Here is an 11,822-nt window from a genome sequence, read left to right as displayed (position 1 = left end):
TTGAGTAAAAAAAAAGTCAATCTGGAAGTTCATTAAGAAAAAATAAGGAAATAAGAAAATCCAGAAAAAAGCAGATTATTTGGCAATTTCAGGTATCAAATGTAGTTTATATTTTAATGTCTAGAATTTCTAAAGTTTCAGTATCCTTCAGTACCAGCACACTAATCAACTGTCTGATAAATGACAGGCAAAAATCCAAAACAGTAACTCAGTGAAAAGAATATATTAATAAAAGTAGCACTTCACTTCAGCTGGGGGAAAAGGTAGTCCACTCAAAAATTAAGAAGGTATGTAAAGAAAAAAAACAATTATAAGACAATCCAATGATTCAAGGATTTAAGTGAGTTAATTAAGAAAAAATTTGCCAGAAAAAACAGGCAAATTAATTTATGATCTAACAGAGGAGCTCTTTTTAACTATGTATAAAAATTTAGATTTTCACTTTATATCACAGAAAAACACAGAAATCCCCTAGAAATAAATTTTAATACTCCAATAACCAAGAGAGAAATGATGAATACAGAAAATACTATGAATGAAGTAGAGCATTTTTCACATAAGATAAACAGTTTAAAGTTCTCTAGTATACATTCTTTTAATTTATCACATTGGCAAATTTCAAAAGGTTAATATAGTCTATTGGTAAGGCTGAGGTGAAATGAACAAACTCAGCGGCACTTCTAAAGGTTCATGGAAAGACTAAAGCTCAAGTTTATTTTGGTACAAAAATGTTGAAAGTGTAGGCATAGTTTAATATTCTTTTTTTAAACTTTATGAATATCTCTCATAGATTTCCAACTCTTTTGCACCAAAATAAACTTATATTTTAGCTAAACTTTCATGGTCTTTTAGAAGTCCTCTCAGATACGCACTGTAAATTAACACAACCCCTATAAAGGACAATTTGACATTCAAATACTTAAATACTCTGGCCAAGTAATTCCAATTTTATACTTTATATATACAATACATCTTGAAGTTAATTCATACTTCAGTGCAGTATCACAAGCTATAAAAATATGAATTAACTTCAAGGTATATCATGTAAAGGCAAAAAAACTAATAGGCTTAAATATTTGTAAAATATACATTTTGTCAAAAGTTGGGAAATAATCTATGATTTTAGTTTGTGTATGCATAAACTAGAAGGGCACATGAGAAATTAATAACCGTGATCATGGGTTGGGGGGAGGAGAGTAGAGTGAGCTTGCAAGATGGGGACATAAGAGGGAAAATTTTTTATTGTGAGTTTATGAGGGTACTTCAAGAAGTCTGTGGAAACATGGAATTAAACATTGTTTTTGTACCAGCACAAACTTTTTTTAAATCTATTTAGAGTTCTTTCATATTATTCATTTTCCATATTTATAAAAACATTTTTTACATTAGAAGATTTTTTTTTAAACAAACTTAGCTCTTTGGTTTTCAGGAGACAAACAAAGCTTCCAATTGCTGGCTCATTCCCCAAAAACCCTCTACAGCCAAGGCTGGGCTGGGGCTGGGGCTAGAGCCAGGAACTGAAAACTCAACCCAGGTCTCCCACGTGGGTGATAGAATCCAATTAGTTGAGCCTCCCACAGTTTGCATTGGGATCAGAGCCAAGAATGGAATTCAGGCATGCTGACAGAGATGCAGACATCTTAACCACTCGGCTAAACATTTGCTCCTGAAATTCAAACAGTGAGTAACATTTTGCAATACCCTTGTATACTCCCTTACTCATCTAGATTTTTTGAGCCATATCAACACAGTATTATCTCTGCAAAACACTTTATAAAGTTAAAAGTGAAAATTCAATTTTAAATTATGCTTTTGCTCTTAGGAATTTGAGAATATGAAAAAAATATAAATCCAATTTAACTTCAAAAATATACTTGAACTCAGACATTAGAGAAGCAATTGTTCTTTGGGGCTCATAAAACCACTTTAAAATTGTTTTTATTTTGGCATTATATTACCACTGTTATTAAGTAGGAATCACAGTTGTGTGGAAATTTCTGTAAGCAGAATATTAAGACAGATAGATTTAAAAATGGAAAAAATGAGCGGTAAGTGCTGTTACTCTTCACAAGGTAGGACAAAATCCTGTTTCCCTAATTATCACTCTTAGTAAAGACTAATTGCGAAGAAAGCCAAGAATACAAATGTAGAATACAGAGAAAAAAATTTTCAGTGAAGAAACAGTAGAGCCTGATAGCTTTTCAATGATTTTATTCATCAAAATAGAATCATCTTGTCACAACATTAATTTTCTACAATTTACTTTCATAAAGCATAGATCACAGGCTTTCTCCATAAATTACTATTTTCCAACTTTATCACAACTCTTGTCCTACAGTGGTGAGAGGCAATAAGAAGGGGGCCTATGCAGATGGAAGGCCAGAGAGCAGAGGAGAGCCGACATTTCCAGGCTTAACCAAACTGCTCTCACCATGTAGCATTAGGTTCTGTGAATTATGTATTTAAACATCCTAGGGCTCTTACAACAACAAACTGGAAATATGTGGGTACTTATGGTGAGTCAGGAAAAAGCTACCAGAACTATATTTGGTTAGAGAAATTAATATGATCCCATCTCTCAACCAACAAGAGTCAAGAGTATAGTGTGCTTTCAAGATTTGATAGGGACATTGATTAGAAGAACACAACATCGGAGCCGGTGCTGTGGCACAGTAGGTTAATCCTCCGCCTTTGGTGTAACCATCCCATATGGGTGCCGGTTCTAGTCCCGGCTGCTCCTCTTCCAATTCAGCTCTCTGCTGTGGCCTGGAAAAGCAGCACAAGATTGCCCAAGTCCTTGGGCCCCTGCACCCATGTGGGAGACCTGGAGGAAGTGCCTGGCTCCTGGCTTCGGATCAGCGCAGCTCCGGCTGTTGCAGCCATTTGGAGAGTGAACCAACAGAAGGAAGACCTTTCTCTCTGTCTCTCCCTCTCACTGTCTGTTACTCTACCTCTCAAATAAATAAAAATCTTAAAAAAAAAAAAAAAAACACAACATAGAGTATTATTTGAAATGATCAAAACATCACAACTGTCCATACCTTTACCAAAATTACAAATTATAGAAATTCAAATTACAGAAACATCCCCTAGTGCTCCAAACCTTATTTGGAAGTTACTTAATGATATTCTATATTATACAGAGAATAGATAAGAATTCAGAAATAAGCATACAATAAAGATATCCAAGCAGACAAAAAAATAGTGCCATCAGCTCATGTCCTCTTATGAGCTCCTTAGGCCTTATTCACAGTCTATTATTTTGACATATTTAAAATTCTTTAAGTTTTACCAATCTACAACAAACTAGGAAATTACATAAAAAGGAACATACTTTAATTTAGAGACAGCTAAAGCAGTAAGGTCAGACAATGAAAGCAACAGAAAAATATGAAAGTACTAAAAAAATCCATGTACAAAAAAATTAAAAAGATAGAACTGAGTTCATTTAAGACAGGAACATACAGTTCTTAATACCTTACCTGTCTAGTAGAATCCCTGCATCACTATCTATATTCCACATAACATCACTCTAAATTATCTGGAAGGATAGAATTATGTTCAGCATTTTTCATTTCAGAAGCATGAGTAATTGAGAGAAAATCTGATGAACTGGTAAAATTTTAACATGTTTTAGCTAAAAACATTTACAATAGAGTCATTAAAAGGGTTCTTAGGGGCTGGCATTGTAGAGTAACAGGTTAAGTCACATTCTGCATTGCCAGCATCACATACAGGTAGCAGTTCAAGTCTCGGATGCTCCGCTTCTGATCCAGCTCCTGCTCATAGCCTGAGAAAGCAGCAGATGATGGTTCCAAGTACTTGAGCCCCTTGCACCCACGTTGAAGACCCAGATGTAGCTCCTGGATCCTGACTTCAGTACGGCACAGCCGTGGCCACTGCAGCCATTTGGGGAATGAACCAGTGGATGGAAGGCATCTCTCCCTGTAACTCTGTTGATCAAATAAATAAAAATAAATCTTTTAAATAAAAAGTTATCAAACAGGTCTGCCTTCCTCTATTTTCAGACAAATATTTGATGATCAGACTGGACCTCTCTAGGAACAATGGACAAACGTAAGCCAAGAAATGATTTTCTGTAAATCTTATGTGTTGGATGAAGAAGGATCCTTGGATTAGTTGAATAAGAGGGATAATTAGGAATAGAGATTGATTTAAATAAGGTACAAACAGTAAACTGAAGCACAGATAGCAGGAATTACTGAATATTACAGGCCAAAGAATTACAGAGAAGAATGTTTAAAAAAAAAAAAACTAGACTACACTGTACACAAGTGAGAGTAGACAAATTGCAAAGGAAACAACCTCTCTCTTCTGTGGCAATAAGCACAGAGGACGAATATTTGACTACAAATGATTCACTGACCATGTTTCAAAATTCAGATTCAAACCAGCAAGAACAAATTAATAGGGGAGAAGAGAATTTTAAATATCCCCAGCCTACAGCTTTATCTGGTTTAAGTCTACAGACCAGGTTCTTGTAGCCCCCTGAGAAAATACACATTAAACTAGAGGATAATGGTTGCTGTAACATCTCCCTATAAACCCATCAACTATGTGCTAATAGTTCATATATTTAAGCCAGACATTCATAACTCATTTTAAATGGTGCAACTGTCCAATAAATTGTTTCAAACTTTAACATCCTCAGTGTTCCATAAAAATAAAAGCCTTTTCAGAATAATTGAAACCAGTAATGCAAACCAAATGTATTTCCTTGATAAATTTATTTTTAAGTAAGCTTTAATTTATATGCTAAATTTTTTAATTTAGTTCAAGTTTTGGCAGAGACATGTTTATTTTAATTGTTGGCCTTCAAAATTTTAGTATGGGAATAAACATCTGTTCCTTTCCAGTTTTCCACATAAAATGGGTAAAATTCTCTAAGTTCTAAGTGAGAGCTGTAGACGTAGTGTGTTCGTAGTGTGTTCCTTTTGGAAATGTTGCAAAATTGTAGCAGACATATGTGAATTCTATGTGAGATCTTACAACATGATATGCATTGACCCAAAGATTCTTACTCATGTACCTTTTTATACTTAAACTGTATGTTTTTGGAAAGAACCTAATATGTTAGCACCTAAATATTGTGTCTAAATATCCCTCTTTGGAACCCTTGTTCATAAATTTTGAACACTTCTCATTGATTTATGAAGATTAACGGAACAAAATGGATCCTTTACACAAAGCCAAAACCTCTCAAAACTATAAACATACTTCTGGCCTATCAATATTGGAGGTCTTGTAAACAGTTAAAAGTAATAAATGAGGGGTCAAAAAGTTCACGGAATATTCACACTTTTTATTTTATTATCCATTAACTTATTGAAGCCTCCATGTACAGGATGCATTTATCCAGTCTTTGAAAGCAATCAACCAAATTTTCAGAGATCAAAAGTTATACAGGAACTGAAATATTTTAAGAAGTTAACATTCACCTTTTGCAGATCCCTTAAGAGAATGGGATACAGAGAATATATGATCGCTAGTATTACAATGTTTTCACCCTTCAATGGTAATAGTAAAAAAAAAATCCATGGAGACAGAAGTAAGCACATTTGTATCCATCAGAATCATCTGGGAATGTCTGCTCTCTCCATGGATGGGGCAGGCTCATTGGGGCTCAGAGCAGAGCCTCTCCCCATGACTGTAGTAGCCTTGCACATTATGACTGTGGAAATACTCTGGACTTTAAACAGAGCACGGGGTATAGCTGGATCTCTGGGCCATCACTCTGGTGTCAGAGGCTCAGAGCTCCCTGACTGCCTGGATGAGTCACTGTAATCGTTCCATGCTCACACTGACGACTGCCCAGATCCTTTGGGCAGTTCCTGTTGCCAGCACAGGTGAGAGATGTAGCCACTGGAGGCTAAACCCAGGCACTGATCACCTTGGACAAAGTTTGAGGTTGTGATTACTCCAAGCATGATCATACTCTCTCCCCTGCTGACAATACAGGACATCTACCATGCCCCCTTTATGTCACCTGCATTCTCACCCTATACTTAAGCAATGATCAGAGATTCCTGGCCCCACCCAGCATATGCCTCTGAGTATTAACTAAAGAAGCAGACAATAAGAGGCATGGTTCAAAGATAAAACACTTCAGTTGAGAAATAAAGTATTCCACAAATGTCTAGAAATGAATGCAGAAATAAGGAAAAAAAATACAACAGCATGACTCCCGCAAAGGAACACAACACTTCAATATCAGAATGTGAAGACAAAGAGATTGATCAAATGCCTGAAAAGGAATTCAAAAGAATGATCATAAGGTTACTCTGCATGTGGATCATAGGAGTTGCTGAAGGAGTAGAAAGAAATAATGGATTGGAAGGCCTATTTAGTGAACTAACTACAGGAAACCTCTCCAACTTTAAAAAAGGGTTATCCAATTATAGGAAGCACATAGAACTCCTAATAGACATGACCAGATAAGATCTTCACCATGACACAATGTAGTCAAACTTTCTACACTAAAACGTAAAAGGAATATTCTAAAATGTGCATGAGAGAAATATTAGATTATTTTCAGAGGATCTCCAATTAGACTCACAGCAGACTTCTCATCAGAAACTCTCCAGGCTAGTAGAGAATAGGGAGACATAGTCCAAGTCTTAAGAGAAAAAGTCAACCTAGGGGCCGGCGCCGCGGCTCACTAGGCTAATCCTCCACCTTGCGGCGCCGGCACACTGGGTTCTAGTCCGGGTCAGGGCGCCGGATTCTGTCCCAGTTGCCCCTCTTCCAGACCAGCTCTCTGCTGTGGCCAGGGAGTGCAGTGGAGGATGGCCCAAGTGCTTGGGCCCTGCACCCGCATGGGAGACCCAGGATAAGTACCTGGCTCCTGCCATTGGATCAGCGCGGTGCACCGGCCGCGGCAGCCATTGGAGGGTGAACCAACGGCAAAGGAAGACCTTTCTCTCTGTATCTCTCTCTCACTGTTCACTCTGTCAAAAAAAAGTTAAAATTAAAAAATTAAAAAAAATAAAAGTCAACCTAGAATACTGGACCCTGCAAAGCTCTCATTTATGAATGGAAGTGAAATAAAGACCTTTCACAACAAATAGAAATTAAAAGAATTTGTCCCCATCTGTCCAGCCTTAAACAAAAACCAAACCAAGAGGTATCACAAAACCCACATTTTATTACATACTACAGTTCAGTTATAATCAGAACAGCCTGGTACTGGTACAAAAGTACTTACAGACCAATCAACTAAAATACAAACCCTAGAATTCAATCCACAAATTTTTAAAAATTATTTTATTAAATTATTTTATTAAATTATTTATTTATTATTATTTATTATGTGGAAGATGCTGATTTCTGGCTTTGGCCTGGCCCAGCCCTAGCCATTGTAGCCATTTAGGGAATGAACCAGTGAGTGGAAAATCTCTAACTCATTCAAATAAATAAATCAATATTAAAAAAATCCAGGTGATCTGCATGCTAATTAAAGCTTAAGAAGTGTTGCTCTAAGAAATAAGTACATGATTTTCTTTTCCCTTCAATTTATTCTGTAGTATCAGGACAGAGAAATGTGAGAGGGTGGCGGGAAGGAAACACATCTTCAAAGGAAACCAAAACTAAGTGTTTAAATCATATCCATTGTCATGAAATAAAATCTGGTGATTTTCTCATCTTCCTCAGAGAAAAATCATTCTCTCCTTCCCTTACCTAACTCTCCATCCTTTGTCTACCTCACCCAGGGCTCATACCACCTCAACTTACAACTGAACTTCAGGATTGTATGCTATGGGTTTCATGGAAAAATATAAATTCACATAATTTTCTACCAAAGAAATTCCATTAATATTAAACAGAGAAGTTTGAATTATGTATGTTCTAAAACTTTTCATGCAAATAAAGTTGCAAGACTTGCACAGAAAAATAATCCTTCAGCAGATTTATTGGATTTACAAACATGGTCCCACAAGGGAAAGAAATGTCAATACAATGGCATGTGGGGATAACCCTAGGTTTAGAGACAGGGGAAGAAAAGACAGCCTCTTTGCCATATGTAATTTTATTTCAAGTGCAATTACTTGGACTAGACCAAGTGTACTCCCCCCTAAACTGAGGTACACAGAAGATTAAACATTCTATCCCTTCTATCTTCTATCATTGTGTGTGATGAGCCTCTAGAGAGATAACATGGAAGATGTGAATCCATCAAGTCTTTGGCAATGAAGAATGTCCAAGTTCACAAAACTAATACTACTTTGCTGCTTGCTGATTCATGAAACTATTAGTTCAGCAGCAAAATAGCCTATCTGTTAACAAGCTATACAGAAGACAAAGAACCCAACGTCCATTCACGAACTTCAGGAAAGCGTTTACAACTTGCAAACTTCCCCCATTCCACTAGAATGACCCACCTCATCCTTTCTCTACCCAAACCACCCACACAGACCTCACCTTGCCTAGTTCCACAGTGAATGAGCTTCTGCAATCTAAAACTTCTCACATGCATTAATAGATTTCAGGCTTGCTCAATGCCAGGAAAAAAGGATGACAAAGGAAAACACAGTTTGGTCTGAGAAATTTTGTGCACTAAAGCAGAACTCTGGATAGAACCAAAGTTCTAATGCTTGTTTTCCTATCAAGCACCATATAGCAATTCACTTCGTCTCCTTCATTTCATTTCTCCCCAACTGACACTATGTCAGCATGAAGACACCTTCATGTCTAGATGTCCGAGTATGCCAGGTATCCATGTTGCTGCAAAGCCAAAAAAACAGCCAGTCCACAGCAAACTGAAAGAATTATTTTGGATACAACTGAGGAGATGCCATCTCACTAACTGCACACAAAACATCCTCATTTCAGGTGGTCAGACGTTGCTATATTGGGCTGCCCAGAAACTAGAGACAGTGAATCAAGTACTCATGTGAGCATCCTTCCTGACCTACTCAACCAGAAGACTCCCATGAATGTCCCCTGGATGCTAAAAGCACAATTCCCATCCATAGGGATGAGGGTAAATACGACACAGTAAAGCTGCCTCCCCAACGTCCACAGATACACCCAAAGTGAAGCTCTCCCTCCCCTCACTCCTAACACATCCTGCAGGTTGCTTCTTAGAGCTGAACCAGCTCTCTTTCGTGAAAAGATATTTATTTACACATTAAATTGCCTACGAGAGAGCTGCAGAGGGCCTCACTCTCAAAGACCACAGAGGTTTTCTATTAAAAGAACTAGCAATGTCAATTACAACTGGATGATGTCTTTAAGGAGGATTAAGAGCAGAAAGTGGAGCATGCTTCTTGTTTATTTCTAAAAAGCCACATAAACCTTCAAGAAATGCGTATCTGTTATTTGTTTTCCCAGTATTCACATCCCCTTCTGCTAACAGCCACAGTTTTTATTTGGGAGACACCTCTGCTTCTATCTATCAATGGACCCAAGTCTTCAGGCACAGGGTCCCTTTTCCTCTAAGAATTATACATTTCTTCATACATCAGTTTGCATAAATCAGATTTGACAATTAATATCTGAAAACCAGGAAGAAAGTAACACCTTTTTCTGATTTTGCTTCAGGGAGACTCCCACACAGCTCACACACTGCAAAGCTGTATAAGACTCGAAGGATCTTCCTTTCAGAAATAGAGACTTAGACATGAAGTACAACCAACCTGCTTTATAGAGGTCAAGAAAAGTAGCCAGTTTCTAAAAGCTTCCAAAAATGCTTTGAAAGACTTAATGACATCAATGTTTGATTGGATCAACTTGTTTTGAGAATTCTGGTAATGGGAAAAGCAGTCTCATTAACTCCGCACTCCTTTTCAGTAAGCTGGGAATGTAAGGAATATGATGATAAAGGACTTCTTGCATATACATCAACAAACAACAACCCTGTTGGCAATATTAAAGGATTTGTCATCCATACATCACAGGTTCTATCACAGTAGTTACCATGACAGAGGTCACTGGGTCCTCACCAGTGAGAAGACCGATTCTCCCCACATTTATGAAAGTTGTCTCAAGGACTGGTGGGCCTTCAGAGTTCAGAAGGAATCTGTGCCTTAACAGTGTCTATGCTATTCACAAATTGTTTATCCTTGGCACCAAAAGCCAAACCCTGGGCTGTTCTGTATTATATTATGGTAAAGGCTTTTAGGAATATTTTGTGAAAAAAGGAGTTAATGTTTTGAGTAAGTCAATGTTTCCACATCTTCCTTTCATCTTTAGTTTATACGCTGCTGGCTAAATAGCCCAAACTTTTTGAAGAAAAGATGTGCTTTTATCTAATAATTTCTAGTCAATTGAAGTATATATAAGATTCACACTAACATTCTCCCCTTCTGTTTTACCTCTCCAGTTCTACATAGCATGAAAGTTTTCCCTCCAATCAGCATAATACCTTGCAGGAGGTATTTATTGAAATTGAAAGTGATTGGAGCATACTCGTACCAATAGGAGGGAACTTCAAGTTGGAGGAAAATGGAAACAAGTTTATTTTGATAACAAAATATGCTGAAATCCATGAACAGTCTTTTTGTAACACATTTTCTATGAACATTTTGAAGGATCCTCCAGTATCAGCTGAGCATCATAGAAAATCAGCCTAAAAATGCTTCAGTAAAACCAAATTCTCAGTGAAGGATTGTCTTTTACACTCTGATACTGATTTAACATATTATTTATTGCTAAGCCCAAGAATATAGCCTTGCTGTCTAAAAATGCAGCTTCCCCACTCACTAGCATCCTGTAAATTGTCATAAATCACAGTTGGTCCTTGTCATGAGAGAAACTGTGTATAGCTTGAGCTTGCCTGCCTTGTAACACAACTGAAAGAATAAAAATCCAGGAGATACTTAACTGTGTAAGAAAGAAATGCTGTTATACAAAGTCAAGGAAATACCTTGATTTTGAAATATTTTGAAATACAAAATCAAGGGGAGGGAAATTATAACCATACAGTTTTTTACGGCAGTAGACTCCAGGTTGGAAGTCTAGATGATATCAGTCTATCCAGAGCACTGTAGGAACAGTGTCAACATGTTGTATTCTCTACCGCATCTACTTTCTGCAATGGAAGTACTGCAACCACTCAGAAGCCTTGAAATTCTTGGGTAACTAATACAAGTTGGAGAGAAATAGAACTCAATATGCACACGTCTTGTATTCCTCTACTACATATATTACAGCCATTTTCAGAGTCCAAATACATTACCAAAGAGGCCCAGATGCTGCTAAATAATATTTACTTCATGTGCCTTCTGAAAGATTTGGGGAGTCCTGTATCAATTCTTTGGGAATAAAGTCACTGGCAAGGACTGAAAGAAGATGATGCACTAAAGATATCCTTCCAAAACTAACTCTTCCACTTTCCTGATCCAGCCTCCTTTCCAAGCAGAGGGAATGAGGCCCTCTCACCCAAAGCAATTCCCTATCAACAATGCCTAGAAAACACACACATACATCTACATGTATATACACATGTATGTATTTTTAAGACACTTGTGAGGCCATCAGTAGATGGTATACAGTAGAAACTGACTTAATGTTGTTCACAGGATCACCACAAAGGAGAAATGTTCACTTTTAGTTATTACTGAAGTTTCTACAAAATCCCCAAATAGCCATTCTAACTTTACTAATTAAGGTGTGTAACTCACACAAGCTAGACTATGAATACTTTTAACAGTTATTTTGAGAAAGAAATTAAGGCTACCAAAGCTTTACCATCTAAAGGATTTCAAATGAAGTTACAGGAGTATTGGTCTCAAGTGATTGAATTTGCACTGAAAAATCTCCTACACAACAATATATAGCTTCTATTTTGGAATATAATGGCT

At 37.0% G+C, this 11,822-nt stretch overlaps 1 protein-coding gene across 1 annotated transcript in view; it reads right to left on the bottom strand.

Annotated features, from left to right (window-relative positions):
• Positions 1-250: 250 nt before the first annotated feature.
• LOC138843146 (pro-neuregulin-2, membrane-bound isoform-like) overlaps positions 251-11,822 on the bottom strand; it is a 69,185-nt gene continuing 57,613 nt past the window's right edge. The window contains exon 2 of the mRNA XM_070068538.1: positions 251-3,953. Within this exon, the coding sequence (XP_069924639.1) occupies positions 3,877-3,953 (77 nt within the window). The 3' untranslated portion in view covers positions 251-3,876. The remainder of the gene's footprint in view (positions 3,954-11,822) is intronic.

This window comes from Oryctolagus cuniculus, chromosome 2 (assembly GCF_964237555.1).
Source record: "Oryctolagus cuniculus chromosome 2, mOryCun1.1, whole genome shotgun sequence".
Classification (NCBI taxonomy): Eukaryota; Metazoa; Chordata; class Mammalia; order Lagomorpha; family Leporidae; genus Oryctolagus; species Oryctolagus cuniculus.
This window is presented reverse-complemented; position numbering and strand designations above follow the sequence as displayed.